Source organism: Zophobas morio, unplaced genomic scaffold, assembly GCF_036711695.1.
Source record: "Zophobas morio isolate AGI-343-1 ecotype UQ-CSIRO unplaced genomic scaffold, CSIRO_AGI_Zmor_V1 ptg000002l, whole genome shotgun sequence".
Lineage (NCBI taxonomy): Eukaryota > Metazoa > Arthropoda > Insecta > Coleoptera > Tenebrionidae > Zophobas > Zophobas morio.
In genome coordinates, this window is record NW_026972107.1 from 23981402 (window position 1) to 24004095 (window position 22694).

General features: G+C 33.1%; 1 protein-coding gene and 1 long non-coding RNA gene across 3 annotated transcripts; both read right to left on the reverse strand.

Annotated features, from left to right (window-relative positions):
* Positions 1–84: 84 nt before the first annotated feature.
* LOC135131108 (hormone-sensitive lipase) lies at positions 85–22680 on the reverse strand. 2 transcript variants are annotated; one of them, XR_010280874.1, is made up of 10 exons: positions 22153–22680; positions 21914–22100; positions 21505–21865; positions 21138–21449; positions 2026–2235; positions 1697–1972; positions 1072–1406; positions 897–1022; positions 630–847; positions 85–578 (listed from the first exon to the last, which is right to left on the reverse strand). XR_010280874.1 is itself a non-coding variant. In XM_064058662.1 (9 exons), exons 1-9 carry the CDS (start codon positions 22518–22520, stop codon positions 758–760), a joined length of 2265 nt encoding a protein of 754 aa, XP_063914732.1. In that variant the 5' UTR covers positions 22521–22680; the 3' UTR covers positions 85–757. The 2 variants fall into 2 exon arrangements, 1 of the variants encoding a protein (XP_063914732.1); XM_064058662.1 differs by having other exon boundaries at positions 85–847.
* Positions 14514–15883, reverse strand: LOC135131150 (uncharacterized). Its single transcript, XR_010280879.1, has 2 exons — positions 14711–15883; positions 14514–14573 (listed from the first exon to the last, which is right to left on the reverse strand). It is a non-coding gene; the product is annotated as an uncharacterized LOC135131150 (long non-coding RNA).
* Positions 22681–22694: the final 14 nt, after the last annotated feature.

A 22694-nucleotide genomic window follows, 5' to 3' on the forward strand; every position in this document is an offset into this window, starting at 1 on the left:
ATGAACTCACAAAACGTCATTTCGTGTAGGGTATTAGGTAAAATACAACTTTGATAAAAATCCAAAATTGAATTAACAAATCTATTCGATTAAGAATTTATTGTTTACACAGTTAGTACCAATAAATACGTTGTATAAATATTGACAATCAGATCTACACAACAATAATTATTATCACTATTAGTTACGCAACAAGTTCACTTTGGTATTTTGGTATATGAAGGAATTAATGCAAGTACAATTCTTGCCTAATACTGCCCTGGATTTATAATTTGATGCAACTATTAATTTTGCCAAAAAGCTAAAAAAAAAATATAAGAAAATCATCAAATGATAAACCTTTAAAGCGAAGAACAACGTGATCCTCAACACAGCCATCAAAGAAAGAGAAATTGAACAGGTACTACCACAATATAATCTAAACAAATAACACAACACCCGTCTTCAAAAAAGAGTACTCAGACAAAATTATACGAATTTCTAAAAAGAAAACCAGACAATTTTTACACAGTTCAAATATTTGAAATCCACTGGGTTTTCTTAGATATGTCTACCAACCAAAATATTTCATAGTAATACTAAAATTGACTTAATATATTTTACCAGAAAAGTAGACATCTACAACATACCTCAAATTTGTATAAAAAATACTCTATGAATATACTGGACAGAAATCTTTAAAGATGTTTATTCTCTGAGAGTGAAGTCTAAAAACTAGTATTTCTAGGTCTAAACTGTTCCTTTTATCTATAAAAAGTTATTCTAGAGGGGGTAAATTATCTAGATCCAATAGCTCGTTAATTCTTTGTATGCAAAGCTTACAACCCTCAAAAGCTTCTTTAGAAACCTAAAACAAATTACGTGAATGACTATTTTTTAAAACATCGCTTACTTACCAAACTAAAATTTAAAAATCCGTGCGGCAAATCGCTAAGTATATCCAAATGGACGTCTTTATTTAGTTCCTTCAATTTTTTACAGAACATTACACAATCATCTAAACAGGGATCCAGATGAATGGTCTAAAACAGGTTCAAATAATTGACTGCTAAACAAGAAAATAAATATTACCAAAGCCCGTACAGGAGGAAATCGTTCTAAATCTTCTTTGGCAGCGAAAAATGGACTTAGGTATGGATCTTTGGGAACTGTAAATTTAAATTCGTCCAATAACTTATTCTGTTTCTCCAAATCCAAACATTTCTCAGCAGCGCTTGCACTTCTTGGAACCACAAAGTCAACACCGGCTGCGGCCTTCTGGGCAATCCAGCTATTAAAACGCCATTTTAAGTTTGTAAATAAATTAGTAACTCTGTTTTGTAGAGAATCATCAAGTGATTGGGAAGAAGTCGCGCTTTCGTGTTTTAATACAGGTACCCTTGTCCCGTCAGTTTCTGTATCAGAGTCTAAAAGAAAAGTATTACTTTAAGTACAAGACAAAGCATAAACAAAACTAAATAATACAAATAAATGCAAATGTAACATGTTTTGCACGCGTAGAATATAGGATTTTAACGATCATTAATCTAGTAAAAACCATGCAATTACTATGATAGTTTAAGTAAATAACTGTAATATTTTTTTGCGAGATATTCCAATAATTTTGTGCGTTACTTTGTCGCCAGTACATGTACAACAAAAAATGTGTTATGCTGTGTAAGTATGCGTTTTTCCAAAAATCGTGCAAAATACATACCTAAAACGTATTTTTCCAAAAAATCAGACACATACTTCTGGCTATTTTCAATATCTGATGGTTGAAGATCTATATCTTTGATATTCCTGTTATCGTCATTCGAATTTAAAGATCCGTAAGTTAAAGTGTCTGAAGTCTCAGAAATCGGGGATTTGTGAGCTTGTAATTCCATCAGATCTGATTCGGAAATTTCTTCGAAGCTTTCAGTATCGGAAGTTTGTTCGCTAGTTGCTCCTCTATTCTGCATTTCTCCACAAGCTCCCGGACAAGCGTAGGCTGTGCATATTTAAACATTTAGTTCTATGTACCTTCTCCGTTTAAAGCATTACCTTTTAAGCAACGCATCAAAAACCCGAAGGGCAACAATGGATCCATCATGCATAATAACCGAGCTGGTGAAGGAACGAAATTTATTACAGTAGGCACGTATGCTACGAATAGGCCCATTGGGGGTGGAAGGCCCAAATGGAGGCATTTTAAGGTGGTTGAAAGCAGTAAGTTTGCTCCTGCTGAATCCCCAGCTGCTACTATTCTTTCACCTTGAAAAAGATAAGCATCCGTAAAAAAAGGGTCACGCGTAAGTAAATAAGTTTTAAATATTAACGTTGTAACGTTGTACGGTGGGAAACTCCGTGACGGGCCTTTCAATAGGGTCAAGTTTTTTTCTTAGAAAAGAACATTTTTAGAGTAAAAAATAGAATTAATCGTGTCAACACAGTGGAGAATAATCAACGTTTCATTACCTTTACTTGCACTGGATTTAGGAGATAACAGTACAAACAATTCTAATAAAAAATGGAGTTCATGAATTTAAGATCACCCTTATTCACACAGGAGTATATATTTTTTAATTTCGTCGGTGTAATTATAGTCTAGGGTGAATTAACTGAAAGTTAATTTATTGAATATCAAGCTGAAACTTATGTCGAACATCGCTGTTTGGAATGTAGATTTCTATCATTGAAAAATAATAAGAACAATCAAGAAAAAATTAAAACATGAAACACATTTTTGTGTTTAAAACTGAACACCAGGTTCTTAAATAAATCATTGTTACGATCTACAATATAAAAAAAATGCACTAGAAGGTGACTTTAACTTATACTTTAATGATTCCTATACAAATTCTTCATGTGACTTATTTTTATGTTTTGGATTACACTCACAGAGCTGCAAAAACCTATACAAATGCTATTGGTAACCCCAAAAAACAACAGACATTTCTCCACACAAATTCAATGCATTTTTTAAGTACGAAGCGAAAAATATCGTTCCTTCAATCCCCAAAGCCCAATTCAACTCCCTGTAGTAATGAATTTTAATGTAAAAAATTGCGGATATTTTAAACTTTACAAAGTTTCTTATGTACAGGTTAGAGATGCATTTGATTCATTAGAATTTGGTAATTCTAAATACATTTCTGATTTTTCTATCTCGACTATGAAAATTGTCGAATATTTACTCACATCATTAACAAACGAAATTGTTTAATCTGTAAATAGCGGAAAGTATTCATCCTGACTGTCTTAAAAAGGCAGTAGTTATATATAGCAGTGCGCAAGAAATGGGACATAAATGTTGCACAAGTCATTTTTTCCGAAAATATTTGAAAGCTAATTACTTACAGCTCTTCTCAATTTTATTGAAAATACACATCAGGGCTTTAAACAAAGCAGCTTTTAATACTGTACTGCATAATGTTTTCCTAAGGAAATTGTTTCTTTATAATTTTCGCCTCACAGGTATCAAATACTTTCTTTTTATTTTTAAATAATCGAAAGCAATGCATTAGAACAGATCACTCTTCTAATGAGGATGGGTACCAAAAGGGTCAATTTTTGGCCTAATAGTTTTTCAATAGTAGGTTAATATGTAGTTTCCTTGCAAATGAAACGGTAATTAGTGTGAATTACATCACCTGAAGATTTAAATAACAAAAAAAAAATAATAATGCGTATTTGGTCTAAGGTTATCTAAACAGATATTCTTAAATTCTTAAAATACATGTAAAATTTGGCAACAATCGGCCCAACAGTTTCGAAGATTATGTGTCTAATTCAGATCGACATAGACGGAAAACGACAGACAGATAGATGGAAATAGGACACCCACTGATTCATATTCTAGGTGTCATGTAGCCATTTGCCGGATGGATGCTATTGCAATACTTCCTTATGTTACGCTCGGGAAGTAAAAATGTAAAACATGTTTACAAAATTACTTCTAGACTATTTTACGAAAAAAATAGAATTTTTAAGAGTTGTAAATGACGACCTTACACAACTTCCACTGTAAGTAAAACAGAAGTAAAACTCTTGCTGTACACGATCATTTTATAGAAAAGATATTTCATATTCGGATTTTTAATTTATTAGTGTTCCGATATACTCCCTCCTTTTCATTTTTGGCACGTGGACTGCATCTATGTATCTTTGAAAAATATTTCAAAAAATATACCTCAACTTTAAAACAAAAAACTGTAACTTCAAAATATGAAAATGTATACCAATAAGAAGATTAAATTTTTTCAAGATGTAGCCCGTAAAAATGTGGCGTGGATGGATGTTTTGGCACAATATTATTTTACTGTCTTTTCAATTTTCTTAAAGTTTAATCTAGTTCTCCATGTCAAAAAACAGATAATAATAAAAACCAGATTTTCCATTAAAAAATATCAATGGCGTAATGATTCTTAGGTGATCAGCCTAAAAATGCAAAGCTGTTTTTAAAATATAACCTACGAAAAACTAAATCATCCTATTTGAGCTTTTTTGTCAAAGTCCGTGTGTAAACTCTATAAAGTGAAATAATAAATCATATGTAATGATCGCCATTCTGTATACTTCGAGCTAAATTTATTCAATAAATATCAGTCTTTGTGATCGTAACCTACACCCGAAATTGAATAGCAAATGATACAGTAGTTTATTTACGTCTTCGTATTCTACGAGCTGTGAAACGCCAAGAAAACATGAATTTAGATATTTGTCATAATGACCCTATCGTCATTTATTCAATACCTTCCTCCTGAGACAAAACATTGTGAATGTTGAAGATAAACACTAGTAAAATAAAGGATTTTCATTAATAATAAATGTTCCGGATACTAAAACGAAATCCAGTGTACATTTGTACAGCTGGTAATTTGGACAGTAACAATGTTTTTGGAATAGTTCATCGTAAATACAAAGTTGCCTGTTGTTTTATAAATTGGGAAAATGCATTGCAGAATATGTGAGTATAAATATTATTGATTGAAGAAATTCCACAACTTGTTACACGATGTTTAGAAAGAATTAACAAGTCCAATGGACATACGTTCAGATCATTGGGTTCCAAACTCGCCGATCTAGGCAGCGATCTAACAACCGTAAAGCGTCATGGAGGTGGAAGAGTTGCGTTGAAACTGATCAAGGGAAAAATGCAAAAAAATCTTACATATTTTCAACAAGATAGTGTTTAAAATTTAAAACACTTTTCTCTCCTGTCTTATTTTGAGTGTTGAAACGTTAGCTTTCAACGTGTCCTCGGTGAAAAGTACTTTTCTGTTTAAAAAGAAAATTTTAGGTGAAAGCAGACGTTGTTTTTTTTATGTAAAAGCAGTGGTTGGAAGCAATTCAATTACAAGTAATTCATTACTGTAATTGAATTCCTTTTCAAGTAATGAGTAATTGTAATTACTTTCCAAAAATGTAATGAGTAATTGTAACGAATTACCCTTTTTTGAGTAATTCAGTCACTCTTACAATTACTTTTAACCCAAATACTCAAAAATATTGTTTTGTTTTTTTCTAGGAATCGTTTACCTGTTTACCTGGTTCGTCCCCACCAAGGAAAGATTAACACAGTAGGGAGTTAAAATCTAAAACGAGTTTATCACAGAATTTGTTAAGAAACCAGGTAACCACAATATACATAAGCTCTTCATCACTTTAAGGGTGAGCTAAAGCATATTCCAGCATAGAGAATACATATAAACTTCTGCCCAAGTTTTTGCCAAAAGTAAACCTCCGATTGTAATAAACTCCACACTGTTGAAATGAGAGTAAAAAACCTTACCCAGACTGCTTTTCCGTTTTTTAAATTTTGTTGTCAAAAAAAACTACAACGCGTTAAAATTGTGATGAGTATGATATTATCTGGTTTTCGCTATTTATGGATCAATTTTAAATTTGTAAAAATTCATTGCGCCTTACAGAAATAAAATATCTTAATAAATAATTGAGTAAACAAGGGCAGAATACTTAAAATTTGTGGTCACACAAACTTTAGCCATTTTTCTGGTCCACTTAAATCTATAACAGATAACCGATGGAGCCCGTCCTTTCATACTCTTCATAATCCGACAATAAAATTTTATGAAATTGTCCACCCTCTAAGGTTTTATAAAGTTAATCTGCAAGTCACAACCCCAAGTAAGAGGCAATTAAAGACGGATTTTTAAGTTTACATTATCTTTTAGCCCCCTTCTAAGTATTTAGGGACATCCTTATTATTAAAGATTAAAAGATTTGCGTCCGCTGGTAATTATCTTTTTTTAAATGTTTTGTGTCCACATCATGTCCACTTTTTGTTGTCATGGATATAGAAAAAAGTAAATTAAATACTTTCCCAAAATTTTCTTTCTAAGAAACTAATCACATTTATTTAGACAAATTAGAAAAAAAGCTTCAGGGTATTTTGAAAAATTTAAATCAACTACCTGTTCGCCGTTTTAAATTAAATTACTATATATATATATATTTATAGTAGAAATCTTTTGAAAACAGCACGTTGAGTCATCTGCGCTGCGCGAAAAAAATCGACCAGTGGCGTAGAGATCTCTGTTCTTTTAGGGGCCAATGAAACATATTGTTTTGTTGCGGACGTAAATGTTGGAAATTGTAAAAAAATATTCCAGTAATTATTTACTTCACCTGCAAAAGGAACTATAGTTCTGAAAATAACTGATTTTATAAACCGGAAATATAGAATGATAATAAAACAGCGTGCATGGACGAAGTCGAAAACAGCAACGGCAGGCACACCACTGTAATACACTTGACCACAGATTAATATAGATGCGACATATAGGCTGATTTTGCAAAACTACCCTTATGGACATTAGAGTCCTCAACCGCCAAAGACAAGCGCCAAATTTTTAAGTCGATGCCAATAAAAAAATTTGTTTCACTACAACTCGCCTGAGAACTTGTTTGATCTACAGACCAGAGCGCGCTCAGGCCAATGTCGACGCCAAGCGTTCAGAACCGATTTGGTTGGTTTGGACTGTAATTTCTGCGGGAAATAGTTGTTTGGTCGTTTTTTATAACGACTAAGTGAATATTTTTGGTACATATTTAGATGATTTTACATATTTTGTTTAACTAAGAATTAATTCTTTATTTGTGTTTTATACTAGTAAAACGTCTTAAACTAAGAATATTGTTGAAATCGTATTAACCCAATGGATTTTTTTCGGGAAAATGTTTTGGAAACACTGTGTTCTATTTTGTATGAATTTTTAAATGTTTTGAGTGACAATTTTTGTGGTTGTTTTAGATACACTGTATGATATTAACAGTGAGAAAAAAAAATGAAAAATAAAAATAATCGAAAATTCGAAAAATCGAGAAATGTAATAATAGAAAAATCGAAACCTTAAAAAATCGTAAAACCGAAACATTGAAAAATCGAAAAAAAGTAAAATTCAAAAATCTAAAATTTAAAAACCGAATAACGAAAAATCGAGAAATCAAAACTCCCAAATTTAAAAAACCGGATAACTGAAAAATCGAAACACCGAAAAACTGGAAAATCGAAAAATCGAGAAATCGAAAAATCAAAAGATCAAGAAATCGTGGAGTCGAAAAGCCGAACAATTGAGAAACCGAAATAGGTCAAAATCAAAAAATCGAAAAGTTAAAAATTGAACAATTTATAAATTGAGAAATTGGCAATCAAAATATCGAAAAATCCAAATCTCGATAAATCGAGAAATCAAAAACTTAAAAATTCGAAAAATTGAAAAATTGAGACATTGAAAGATCAAAAGAACGAGAAATCGAAAAATGATGAAATCGAAAAATAGAGAAATCGACAAACAAAAAGTTAAAAGTTGAAAAATTGGAATAGCGGAAAAATCAAAAAACGAAAAAATACAAAACTGGAAAAACTGAGAAACCGAAATAGGCCAAAATAAAAAATTGAAAAACTGATAAATCCAAAACCTGAACAATCAAATCTTGATAAATCGGGAATGAAAAATTAACAAATTGAAAAGCAACAGCTAAAACCAGGAAGTCGAAAAATCCAAAGATATAGAAATATTGAAAAATTACAATATCAAAAGATTGAAAAATCAAGAATTTAAAAATCCAAAAATTGCAAATCGAGAAAGTAAAAAGGTAGACACATTGAAAAATCCAGAAGTCAAAAATACATAGAAAAGCCGAAGAATTGAAATATTGAAAAATCCTAAAACTGTAAAATCTAAAAATCAAAAAAGTGAAGTGGAAAAATATAAACCTTAAAAAATCGAAAAATTGAAAAATCAAAAACCTGAAAAATCAAAAAATTAAAGAATTGAAGTACAGAAAAATCGAAACACTCGAAGGTCATGAAATGGGAAAATCAAAACATCGATTAATTGAAAAATCGAAAAATTGAGAGTTTATGAAAGTCAAATTTGAAAAATTAAAAAATCGAAAATTTGACAAAATGACAATTGAAAAACATAAAATCCAAAACGGGGAAGTCGAAAAATCAAAAGATTAAGAAATCGAAACCTTTGAAAAATTCGAAAACTTGAAAAATTCAAATATCGAAGAACTGAACTGAAAAAACGAGAAATCGAAAAATCTAAAATTTTAAAAATTAAAAAATCTAAAATTTAAAAATCGAAAAAGTAAAAAGGTAGACACATCGAAAAATCCAGAAGTCAAAATCGAAAAGTCGAAGAATCGAAATATTGAAAAAATCCCAAAACTGAGATACCTATCGAAAAACTGAAAAATGAAAGAGAACTGAAAAATCCGAAAACTGAAACATCCAAAAACTAAGAACCTAAAAAGTCGAAAAATTGAGCAATCGAAAAATCCAAAAAGTGAAATAGAAAAACCGAAACATTAAAAAAACTAAAAAATGAAAAATCGAAAAATTAAAGAATTGAAGAACAGGAATATCGAAACTCTCGAAAGTCAAGAAATGGGAAAGTCAAAACATCGATTAATTGAAAAATCGAAAAATTGACAGTTTAATGTCAAATTTGAAAAATTGAAAAATCGAAAATTTGAAAAAACTGCATTTGAAAAACAGAAAATCTAAAACCGAGAAGTCGAAAAATCGATTGATTAATAAATCAAAACATTTGAAGAATTCGAAAACATAAAAAAGGGAAATATCGAAGAACTGAAATGAAATATCGAGAAATCGAAAATTCGAAAATTTTAAATATTGAAAAATTAAAATATCAAAAAACTGAAAAATATAAAATTTAAAAGCCGAAGAACTGAAAAAACGACAATTGAAAAACAGAAAATCTAAAACCAGGAAGTCGAAAAATCGAAAGATTAAGAAATCGAAACATTTGAGAAATTGAAATATGGAAGAGCTGAAACGAAAAATCGAGAAATCGAAAAATCTAAAATTTTAAATACTGAAAAATTAAAATACCAAAAAATTGAGAAATCTAAAATTTAAAAATCGAAACAGTAAAAAATCGACACATCGAAAAATGCAGAAGTCAGAAATGGAAAAGTCGACGAATCCCAAATCTGAAATATCGAAAAACTGAAAAATGAAAGAAAAACTGACGAATCGAAAAACTGCAAAATCCCAAAACTGAAATATCTAAAAACTGAGAATCTAAAGAATTGAAAAATCAAAAAAGTGAAGTCGAAATATCGAAACCTTAAAAAAATCGAAAAATTGAAAAATCAAAAACCTGCAAAATCGTAAGATCAAAAAATTGAATAATAAGTAAACTGAAAAATCCCAAAACTAAAATGCCCAAAAACTGAGAAATTAAAAAATTGAAAAATTGAGAAATCGAAAAATCAAAAAAGTTAAGTAGAAAAATCGAAACCTGAAAATATAGAAAAACTGAAAAACCTAAAAACCTGAAAAATCAATTAATTGAAAAATCGACAAATAAAAGGTTTATAAAAGTCAAAAATAAAAAAATCGAAATATTTAAAAATCGTAAAATTGAATAGAAAGACTGAAAACCGAGAAATTGAAAAATTGAGAAATCGTAAAATCCAAAAATTGAATAATAAATAGGAGTAAACTGAAAAATCCCCAAACTAAAATTTCAGAAAACTGAGAATTCGAAAGTTGAAACAGCAAGAAATTATGGTCGAAACCGGTTAGGATGTGTATCAGATCACGGATCATGGTTTATAAATCAAATCGTTTCCGAACGCTTAGAGTCGACATTGGCTTAAGTGCGTTCTGCTGGGGCCCTTCTATAAATTGAGGTGTTTCGAAAGACTCTGGAATCGTGGACGCTTCCAGGCCAATTTGCGTTAACTGCATAAAAATAATTATTTGGGCCGCATATCATCATGACATTTAATGAATGATCGCCATAGCGATCAACGTAGACTTCTTCATGATTAGAAGGGCTATCGATGTTTATTAAGGTGCCATCAACACATCCACAGACACATGGGAATCCACCTTTGCGCAAAAATTCCATGGCAATGTCTTGTGTATTTTCTGGCCATCTAACTTCCTCTTGAAACATTGTATCAATGATGATGTTGACAACTTTCTTAATACTTCGACAAACTGTCGATTTTCGTACGCCGTGCATGATGGCTATCCCATGCATCTGGGCCCCATTCCCTAGCCAATGTAGTGTCAACAATAGTTGCTGCTCCGCTGTTAGAGCATGGTTTCTTCTATTTGCAGGGGCTAACCTAGCTCCGATTTTGCCTAAGACATACTTCACTTGTACCTTATTTAACCTGAATGCTTCTTTAAAATCAAAGTCGTTTTCAATGGTAAAATGTACCCTTTCTTTATATATTTTTCGCCTTGGTGGTCTTTCATCTTCATTTTCACTAGATTCATTGCTTGAAAACAATATTCTTCTTATCATTTTGCAATCACTTTGACAACGCAAGGTTTATATGTAGACCACTTTGCGTCTAAATTGCAAAATGAGTAAATTTTGCACTTTTACTTTCTAAAATTTTATAATGGTGGAACAGAAAATTAGAAAACATAACGTAAAGTTTATACTTTTCACTTTTCATTTTACTTTACCTTAATAAATTATGATGGGTGTGGTGGAACGCAAAGTACGTTTGAAAAGTGTAAAGTGTAAACTGCAAAGTTGCAAAGTGAATGGTGGAATAGGCCCCAGGGCCCTATTCCACCAACATTTCTGAAAACTTTGCACTTTGCGCTTTTCACTTTTCAGAAATTGAAAAGTGCAAAGTGTTTTTGTTCCACCAAGACTTGAAAAGTACTTTGCGGAAAGTCGTTCAAAATTTAAAATTTGCAAAGTTTATTGATAATCAAGTTACCGGCTGTCACAATTGAATACAATCAGTCTTTGCTGTCACGCTTTGCAAACCTAAAAGAATAAAAAAAAAATAAAGAAAAAAATACAGGGTTTTCATAAATGATTCTAAGGGCGTAGTTGGCCATGGATTTCAAAAATGCCGCTTTGCTGAAATTGTCTCATTTGACAGTTCTCACTTGTCATTGTGCTTGTCATTTGTAACCTGTCACTTAAAATCATCGCTTTTATTGTTCTACCACTTTCCAAGTGTGATTTACAGTAATTCTCGTTGATCCAAGTTTAAAACAACAAAATAGCCTTTCTCAAGGCTCTTGGTGCTTGCATGCGAAAACTTTGTGCTCGAAGCGAAGACCGTGAAAATGGTTTATTCGGTTGAGCAAAACACTTTCATCGTTATGTCTTATTATCGCAATGGGACATTCGTAGACGGAGCGTGGCTGTATTCTGTAGCCGCTTGTAAGCAAGAATATCTGGCCAATTACCCTGATTTGGAAATTCAAGAAACATCATTAGAGGCTCACATTAGAGATGTCATCAACAGATTTGTTCGCACTGGCAATGTCAACAAAGGGAAATCTTCTGGGAGACCTGCAGTATCTGAGGAAGTTGTTGATGATTTGAGAGAAAGACTCGAGCAGAATCCCCAAACATCTTTGACAAGATTATCTCAACAGTCAGGAGTTCCCGTAACCACATGTCACAAAGTAGTGAAAAAACGATTGCATATGCATCCTTACAAAATAACTACTGTGCAACAACTTTTACCAATAGATCCTCCACGCCGCGTAAAATATTGCAATTGGTTTCAGAATACTTTTCATGATGACGGGTTACTGGATCTTACATTTTTTAGTGATGAAGCATGGTTTCATTTATCTGGCTATGTCAATTCGCAAAATTTTAGAATTTGGTCCGCGGAAAATCCACATGTTTTTGTAGAGACGCCTCTTCATCCTTTAAAAATTGGAGTATGGTTGGCAGTTTCTCGTAGATGAATATATGGACCTATTTTCTTTCATGATACTATGACTGGAGAGAGGTATAGGCAACAGATTTTGGAACCATTTATTCAACAACTTGATGACGAAGAGCTGCAGTTAGGCTACTTTCAACAGGACGGCGCGACTGCACACACTGCACGTGCTACATTGGAATATTTACAACAACATTATGACGATCGTGTAATAAGTTTAGGAGTGCAGCATGCATTTCCACCACGTTCCCCAGATCTTACGCTATTGGACTTTTCAATATTTGGATATTTGAAAGACAAAGTGTTTCAACGGCAAATGAATAACTTGGCAGAGTTGCAACATGAAATTGAACGATGGGTTCAAAGCATTGATGGAAGGATGTTACAGAACATTTTTGAAAGTAAGAAAAAGAGAGTGAATATGTGCCTTGAACTAAATGGTGAACATTTTCAACATTTACTGTGATGTTTAACCACAATAAATTTGTTTGTTTATTCCATTATGAATTATTTTTATTTTTAACAACAAATTGACTATCAAGAATGTTGGAGTTCCGCGCATGAGGGTAACAAATTACGCCCGCGTAATTTCAAATGTTCAAATTCTATGTGGGTGACTTAATTTTGCATTGAAACGAATCTGTACACAAAAAAAACAACAAAAATCAAAAACTAGTCTTTAAAATTAGCAACGAAAGTATATTTTGAAGCTTGATACTTAAAATGAAATTACACTACGTTATAAATACCTATTTATTATGTACAATAAAATTTTTGATAGAACTGAATGAAATCTCAAACCGTAAAAACTCTGATTATTATCCGTGTCCGTTCACCCATCTGGTGGTCCTTGATTTTATATGACTCTACGATAAGGGTTTAGAAGCTACCCAGCAGTCAAAGTTATAGTTGGATTTTTATCTTTTACGTTTATACATTTTCGTTGAATATGTACTTTTGTGGCGGGAAGTGAAATATTAATTTTGTAATATACTATTGTTTTGTGGCTAATTAAAGAATTTCGTGTAATTTTTATGAAAAGGACAATGGACAGATAAAGTTCTATTATTTTATTAAGTAAAAACAAGCACTAGACATGACAAAACATATTTCAGTATGAGCATCCAAAAGTTTGAAGTGTTAACAAAATGTGCTTATTGTGTGAAATAATTTCAAGTACAAATCGACATCTAAGATATTTTCACGGCGACAATTTCAAAAATATTAAAAACTAGCAGAATAATTTGTCCGCTATGCTTTGAAAACTTTCAGCGTTTTCACTTATTAACGAATCATTTCAACATCGTTTATAACATTGAGTTGGAAGTAAAGGATCTACAATTTAAGAAAACGGAAGATTTTTTTTACACGAAAAGCAGATTTAGAGTTAAAAACTAATTCTTTTATATGACGAATTATTATTTTCTACTATGAATGTCAGAAGTAATCTAGCAAATTCTGTTAGTAAATGTAATATACGAGCTCCTAAAACTAGTGGCAGTATCAAAATGCAAGGAGTCTGTCCTTCACGAATTACAGCTCACTTTGATCATTCTTCCTCAGTGGTACTTGTTCAGTTTATTGCTATTCATGTTGTTCATCACAATGATCTTCGCTGTCAACCCCTGACTACAAAAGAAACGACATATCTAGTTGAACAAATTCGCACTGGTCTAACACACGAAAAAATAATTGAAACTGTTAAAAATCTAGAACTCAGTTCATGTACCAGATTTAATCTTCTGACTATGAAAGACATTCCCCACATTGCAGAAAAAATAATATATCTGGTAAATGAAGTAAGGAAAATCTTGTTGTGCATCAGAACATGAAAAATTGCACAAAAATGACTGCATTAGCTTCCATGTACAGCGGGCTGGAGTATATGTTAAAAAAATATGGCGCCAAAATCATTTGTGTAGATGGCACACATGGGACAAACCTCTATGACATTGAATTGACCCTTTTCCTGTAAGATCGTAAAACTTCCATAGTGACTTTCCGTGCGCACGCATCTTCAAAACCACGTTGGAATCTCTAGCAAAGGCCTGTGACAACAAACCGCTTTGACAGAATGCAACCGGAAACACATGCGTAATCTGTCGCTCATTGGTTAATTTTAACTTGGCGCTCCAAAAATCTGACTTCGCCTGCGCGATGTTGTCTCACTCTGTATCATTGGAATTGATAGAATGTCTACTCATTTTGCTTACAGGAAAAGGGTCAATTGACCACGTGTCCATGTGTTAGATGATAAAAATATTGATTATCCAGTAACATTTATTCTGTCCAACTGAAAGGTTCTGGTTGGTGAAATAAAATCATTAATATCGGTTTTGGTACCCAATTATTTCATCACAGATGATAGTTACAGCTACATATTGGAATGCCTGGAACAATAAATCAGATTCTTACAAAATTAGATCATGTATTAAAAGAAACAGATGAAAATAAATTTATAAGACTGAAGCAAGAGCTGATTAAATTTTTGGTAAAAAGTAAATTTGTGAATTATTTAAACACTTACTACTTTCAAAATAAAGAGCGCATGAAGTCATGGGCCCAGTGTTATCAAAAGAACGCAGGCATTAACACCAACATGCACGCCAAATCTTTGCACAGATCTTTGAAATACAAATATTTTGGTGGTAAACCAATAGAGGGCTGGAAACATATTTAGACACTTTGAAGAAACTACTGAAGGATACATCTTGGTCAAGAATTTCATCTACTTTATGACTTACAGCTATTCACCATGACCTTTTGGTCAGTAAGTCCCATAAACTTGCCACCCAGATAAGTTTTGATAATGTAGCTAAAGAATCTGCTGTAAAACATTTAATGCACTCACAAACCAAAACTAACTTTCATGAAGTAGAACTGATGGATAGGAAATGTAGTTATCAGACATTAAAATGCGTTGTTTGTCAAATTTGTATACACCATTAAAGATACTCTTGCTCTGAGTTCTTAATCAAAAATCATCTTTCTAAGCACATGCATCTGGTGTCCATGTATATAAAGGCATATTTAACCACCAAAGGCCCTTGGTCCCACTGGTCATCAATGCGCCTTCAACTTCTGAAAAACAGTTTGAAAATGAACTACATTTGCGCTTATCTAACTCCGTAACATCGCGCAGAACACGCGCTTCTCGATTTCGCACAAACTGTTTGTGCAAAGCTCTTCTACAGCATCTTTTGATCACGTTCCTCATCTTCAAATGTTATGCAAATGCTTCCTTTTGCCACAAAAATTTGTTAAATTTCGCATTCGTGCATTCTTTAATTGCAGCATTGCTGCCGTTGTTAACATAACCTAACTTTTTATGGTCACCAACGCGTGCTAACTTTTTGAAAGGACACACGGGCGCTTCGCCTCCTGCACTTCATTACAAATATACTCCTAAACGTGGAACTTCTTTTTCCGTGGATGATTTAGTTATTGGAATTTGTGCGTGTGTATATCAACAGCCAACCAAAAATTTCACTTGTTATCGCCAGTATCGCCTTGTTATGTTAGTCACATGTGTATTGACGCATGCGTTTTCGATATTTAATCATGAAGCATTTAGGCAACCAGTTATACAGATGCATGTGGTGCTTGTCGTGCCCAAGGACACATTTAGTAAAGTACACATAAAGCGAAAGGCGGCACACATCCATAACCTACTGCGACCCTATAATCATTTATGAAAACCCTGTACTTTCGACTTAGATTTAATTGAACTTTTTAATTACTTTGTCAATTAATGAAAATAATTTAATTTCTAAAGTAACGCAATAATTCATTAATTCTTCTTTCGGTATCTTCACCCAAAGGTTGATTATTATTTTCTTGCATCATATTATCTTCGTCTGGGTTATCGTTGTTCATCTCTTCGCGATTAGGGTAGTGATCTTCTTCTCTTCCAATTATTTTTGCAAATTGTGCAAAGTGGCACATGCCAATACAATCCGTGCAGCCTTTTCGGGATTTGCCCGTAGGTGGTTTAAACACGGAAATTTTTCTTTTAGTATCCCATAAGAATCTTCCACCAGTTTCCGTGTCAATTTATGGGCGTTGTTGTACCGCCTTTCATCTTCGGCACCAGGGTTTCTGTGGAGAGGAGTCATCAACCACGGTCGTGTTGCGTAAGCTGAGTCACCCAAAATGACTGCTCTTGGAAAAAGCCTCCATCCTTGTTCAAACCTTCTATAAATTGCGGTGTTTCGAAAGACTCTGGAATCGTGGACGCTTCCAGGCCAATTTGCGTTAACTGCATAAAAATAATTATTTGGGCCGCATATCATCATGACATTTAATGAATGATCGCCATAGCGATCAACGTAGACTTCTTCATGATTAGAAGGGCTATCAATGTTTATTAAGGTGCCATCAACACATCCACAGACACATGGGAATCCACCTTTGCGCAAAAATTCCATGGCAATGTCTTGTGTATTTTCTGGCCATCTAACTTCCTCTTGAAACATTGTATCAATGATGATGTTGACAACTTTCTTAATACTTCGACAAACTGTCGATTTTGCCTAAGACATACTTCACTTGTACCTTATTTAACCTGAATGCTTCTTTAAAATCAAAGTCGTTTTCAATGGTAAAATGTACCCTTTCTTTATATATTTTTCGCCTTGGTGGTCTTTCATCTTCATTTTCACTAGATTCATCGCTTGAAAACAATATTCTTCTTATCATTTTGCAATCACTTTGACAACGCAAGGTTTATAGACCACTTTGCGTCTAAATTGCAAAATTAATAAATTTTGCACTTTTACTTTCTAAAATTTTATAATGGTGGAACAGAAAATTAGAAAACATAACGTAAAGTTTATACTTTTCACTTTTCAATTTAACTTTACCTTAATAAATTATGATGGGTGTGGTGGAACGCAAAGTACGTTTGAAAAGTGTAAAGTGTAAACTGCAAAGTTGCAAAGTGAATGGTGGAATAGGCCCCTGGTCTGTAGATCAAACAAGTTCTCAAACGACGAACTGTAATTCGTGTGACCTGAATTACAGTGAAGGAAACAGTAAGGAGCTTGTAATATTCTGGTAAATCTAATGTCAATTTGTCGAAAGTAAAACGCGTCATTAAAAATATTATGACATTTTTTCTAGTTAATTTTATTCCAAGTTAGAAACAAACACTGTTGCCAACATAAGTCGAGGAGTCCTCAACCGTCATTTAATTTAAACTATGACGCTTCTCTATGTTCTCTGACATGACCGTGACAGCTGAAAGAAAGCACCAGTCAAATTTAAAAGTGGACTCGCCCGAACCAGAATTGGTAGTCTGTGCAACTTTATTGGTGTGCTGTTTTCAAAAGATTTTAACTCTACATCTCCTTTAAATTTTACAATCAATTTACAAGTACGTTTTTAGTTGCCCGTATTTGCCAAAAACCCAGATTATTAATATCCGGTTACAAAAATGTAACAAGTTCAACAATATAAACCTCTATAACATTTCAGTATTATGTTCTGTACGATTCTACAATTATTTAACTGGTTTAAAAAAAAAAACTCAATATTGTCTCATTTCATTTAGAGTGACTCTAATGCTCTAATGGATTAAAGAGCTTAGAAAATCGTCAAAGCGAATATTTTTTACGCTACACATTTACAAAAATACCAAATTTTGAAGTTTATCGCTACTTGAAAGTTTTTTTTATTGCTTGAAATTCTCTACAACCTTAGTTTTATTATTGTATTGAAAGCAACTAACATTTTTAAGTTCGCACCACATCTGGTAAAACATACTAGTCTCCGTTTACCGAACATATGGACTTCTAAAAGTGCGTTATCTTTTAAAATTCTAATAACGTATGTCTCAAAAGTTTTGGCACAAAATTCAATAAAGGCAAAATGTGTAATAATGATGAAATTTCAAGTAATCTTTGGAAAAATCTTTAAAAGCTTGTCTTTACACTGACAGTTCAGTATTTGGCATTACTTCAACAAAAATGTCTTACAAATTAAATATTCGAAGGAGTGTTTGAGAATTTTTACCGAGGCCAGGGCCGGTAGACTGGTAGCAAGAGTAAAAAATACGGTTGGGTTGTCAACTAGGAAACTGGGACGTCAATACAGCACTTCAAAGGACACGATTTCACAGGAATTAAAAAGAAATGGACAAAAATTTCGAAAAAGAAAGAAATGTCTCAAATATATACCCAATCAGTTAGCGCGGATCCCAAGATGTTGCCGGGAATTGAGACGGATAGATTTCGCGAACGATAAAATTATTGTCATTGATGATGAAAAATATTTTACGGTCTCAAACTCACAGATGAAAGGCAATGATGGCTTTCATCTGTGATAACATAGATGAATGTCCAGACAACGTAAAATATAAAACAAAGGTAAAATTTACTGATAAAATTCTAGTTTGGTGCGCCATGTCCATTCGAGGAGTATGTAGATCTTATGTTGGGCGAGTCAGGGGCGAAGCATTGGATAGTCAGCGCTATATCCAAAACTGCTTGAGCAAATTGGATAACTTCATTCACGGGGACGATATAATGTTTTGGCCAGACTTAGCATCGTGCCATTATGCAACAGACACTCAAAACTGGCTTAACGACCACAATATAGCTTTTGTCCTTAAAAATCACAATCCCCCTAATCTTCCCCAGGCTCGGCCGATTGAAGACTTTTAGGCCTTTTTATCTCGAAAGGTGTACGATGCAGGTTGGGAAGCAGAAAATGAAGGGCAGTTGCGAAGAAGAATCTTTAGAAAGTTCAGAGAAATCGATATTGAGACCGTCCAAAATTTAATGCGAGGTGTGCGACGAAAATTGCGTCTAGTGGAAGACCACGGACCCCTTCATTTATATAAGTTATTAGTTTTGTTATTTATAGTAGTAATATTTTTGGGGTATGTTAGCAGTTTAAATAAAATTTTATTCACACAAAAAAATTATTAAAGAATTTTGTGCCAAAACTTTTGAGACATACGTTACAATTAGTTGAAGGATGTCGGGAGTTGAACTGAGCACCAATGTTTTCACACAGCTCAACAAATTATATCTATCCTTTCTGGTTAGGTCAACAGGAGCTTTCACTCTTCTTTGAGCCGTCGTGTCGTCATGCTCATTTTTCGTGTATTTTATTTTAATCGTTTATTCGATATTTTTTGTAAATCAGTTTTTTTGGAATTTAGTTTCTCGGTTAGTGGTGGTTATTATTTTTTTTTTTGCAAAAAAAATAAATAAATAAGACCGCAAGTGTGATGCTTAAAACACCACAACAACAAAAATAACCCTTAAAGAGTTTGAAATTGGTTAAGAAAGCTGATCCCTCTACCATTGGGTTGGGGGTCAATGAAATGAACTGTCTAATCAGTTGAGATACTTCTAACTTCATTCATCTATAAGCCAAAACCCTATTATGAAATTATCTCAATGATTTCTAATATGACGGCAGTTTTTGGTCCTCCAGAACGCGGTGCGTTTTGAACTCATTAACTCAAAGGCGAATAGCTTCATAAGAAGAATATGAATGGCACAATGTATGAAAAATCATTTTATTGAGTTCTTTGGTAGTGTTCCCTTCCAAAAAAGAACTGAATCACATTACGAACTGAAATTTTCTCCTTCTTTAAATAAAAATCACTCGACACATTTGTATTCAATTGAATCCTAAACCAACTACTGACAGAATGACTTGACATTGTAGAAACGTCATCTATCGGAAGCCTGCATGTGCAGTTACTGCTTTTTCTTCGTTCACCTAAGACGATGCGAACCGAAGTATTCATCAAACCACCCTCGTAAGAAATTTCCCGATCGACCCAGCTTTCAAACAAAAGAAGCCGCATTGAAATCGATTCATCCGTTTGGGGGCTACGGTGCCACAGACACACTCAGAGAGAGACAAGAGTCAAAGTTATAAACACCCCGCTTTTTCGGTCAGAGGTTAAAAATTGTAATTTTTTTTACGTAATTAATACTTCTACTACGTTGGCTCTATATGCCAAATCGTCCACTAGTTTACCACAAAACTTGTTACTTATTATTATCTTTAAATTAGTGGCAGGATAACGAGAATGTTGGAAACTAAAAACAAACACGAATTTCAAGAACTGTCGGCAAAAAATCGTGTTTGTTTCCGAGTTGTCCATTATCGTCGTTATCCTGCCACTAATTTGATATTTATATTAATTTATTATCAATTTAATGGGCTTTTCTTGTAATTTAAAATATCAAAATTTGTTACCGAGTGATAAAAATATACACAACGACAGTACAATTACGATTACCATATTAATCATAATGCTTCGATTGAAATGCCTTGACATAAATTTACCTTAAACTGATGGTTGCTTCATGTTACATATTTAGATTTTTACCCGTATTTCGGAACTCGATGGGAAGGAGCGAGACAGGAGTGTTTTTTATTATTGCTCCTAATGAGAAACATTTTGGATCATACTGTATGTTATTTCAAAAACAAGGAATTTAAGATGCGTTTATAAACGGGCAAAAATATTTTCAAAAATCCCGTTGAAGTTTCTCTATGGAATCAGTTTTAATAGTGTTATCGTGTGAGCTTAAACGTTCACTTTATAAGCACGTGAAATTCACGTGATTGGTCCATTTATTCGGTAAACGAACTATAATCCGTTGTCGTATATGTATATGCGAAAATTTGAAATAATTACAAACTTTGCTTTTTTCTAGGTTGCAGTACATCAAAACTTATGAAGTATTAACAATTCTTTCATTTGCGAGCCATTAATTCAAAGTGCGTGCTTATCTTAATTTACTTTCAAAGTTTTTATACAAAACAGGAAGTTATTGATTCCATATCACTTACTAAGTGCACTGCATTGACGTCATTTCAACACCTAATAATTAACAGATAACGATATTTACATTTGATAATGGGCTCTAAATAACAACACATGTTAATTTTTTAAGATGTTATCCTTATTAAAAAAATTATCTTACCTGTACTTCCCAAGAGGCGGCAGTTCTTTAAAGCCCAACAATAAGCATAAGTAATCTCCTCCAATGCCCTGGGAAACGGCGCTTCTGGGGCCAAACTGTAATCAATGCTTAAAATAGGTACTTGAATTTGTTTAGCCCATCCTCTTAAGTAACATTCATGTGATAATGAAGACTGAGCTACAAAGCCACCTCCATGGCAGTGGATTAATAGGCCTCTAGCTGGTGGCTTGCACTTAATTTTGGTTGTAGCTTCACCAATCATCCCTTCATGCACTTCATAACTTATAAGGCGCACTTGAATAGGCTTTGTATCTGTTTAGTTACAAATAAGTAAAAAAAAAGTGAATACACTATAAAACTGTTTTACCAGTATGGGAACTTGGAACTGGTACTTCAACTTCTTTACCATTCACTTCCAGAGTAAAGGGTTCAGGTGGTAAATTGATAACTCTTGAGACTGCCACAGTTGGTGTCACCACATATGGCATATTAGTCATCAATTCATTTTCTGAGAGAAACCAAAAGGCTTTACAGAAATCTACACTCGCATTTTGGGAAATATTTACAATCCTTCTGGCTCTTTGTTCTGGGTCATTTACATATTTTGAAGTTGCCTTTAGAGATGATGTGGCTTTGGAGAGAAATGAACCTTGATTATAGTAAATTTCAGAAAATATTGCCATAGACATAGATATAAATTGCAGTAGGTTTCTGATAGATTGACAAAACTAAAAAAATAAGGTTATTTGGAAAAACAAAACAAAGTTTCATTTTACTTGAAATCCCAAAGGACGTCCATAAAAGCAATATTGATTGATGTCTTCATAATTAGACAGCACTTCAGGTGTGGAATGGTCTTCGTCTGGGAATAAGTTTCCTGAAGAGCTCCCAGACAATAATACCTCCAAGTGTTTAAAACATGTGTCCAAACTTGCAATTAAGTGTGCCACAGCTTCAGCTTCCCTACACAACACAGAATAATACAAAAATAAAAATATATAGCAATAGCAATTACTTAGTCATTTGAGTTTTTCTAAAAAAAGCGCTACTCCGTTTTAACGCGATCTTCTCATTTATTTGAATTCCATAATTAATAGCACTTTCAGCCACGCTCAAGAAACTTCGGTATCCATTGCCAGGGGTATTTTCATCAAAATCAAATTTAGGTGCTTGTACTGCAACTCTAGCCATTTTTTGAGAAATTTCCTCCACATTTTCTTTGATTCCCATAAAAGAAATGTATAATCGTTGTCCATTTTCACTGGTGTCGGTTTCAAAATACTCTGCATTACTTGCACACAATTTTTTTAAAATTTCAATATTCGATGAACCCTCTACATTGTGCACATCCAGGCCGTTTGCTTGATCACTGCAATCTGTCATTCCGGGAAATTTTAAAATTTTGATATTTTATGCAATAAATTTGTCTTTCATGTAGTTGTAATTTGGAAAAGGTAAAACTAACAATATTTACATTGAAAATTAGGCAATGTTTTTTGGATCACATACTCCCTACTACGAGAGACGTCATATTATGTCATTATGCAAGCAACCAAT

Bases quoted from the DNA above. Each gene is read 5' to 3' on its own strand.
- LOC135131108 (XM_064058662.1), bottom strand. From the start codon at position 22,520: ATGACAGATTGCAGTGATCAAGCAAACGGCCTGGATGTGCACAATGTA. The intron at 21,866-21,913 runs GTAAAATGAAAC...TTATTTTTTTAG, and splicing joins GACGTCCTTTGGGATTTCAA to TTTTGTCAATCTATCAGAAA. The intron at 21,450-21,504 runs GTAAAACAGTTT...GTAACTAAACAG, and splicing joins AGTTCCAAGTTCCCATACTG to ATACAAAGCCTATTCAAGTG.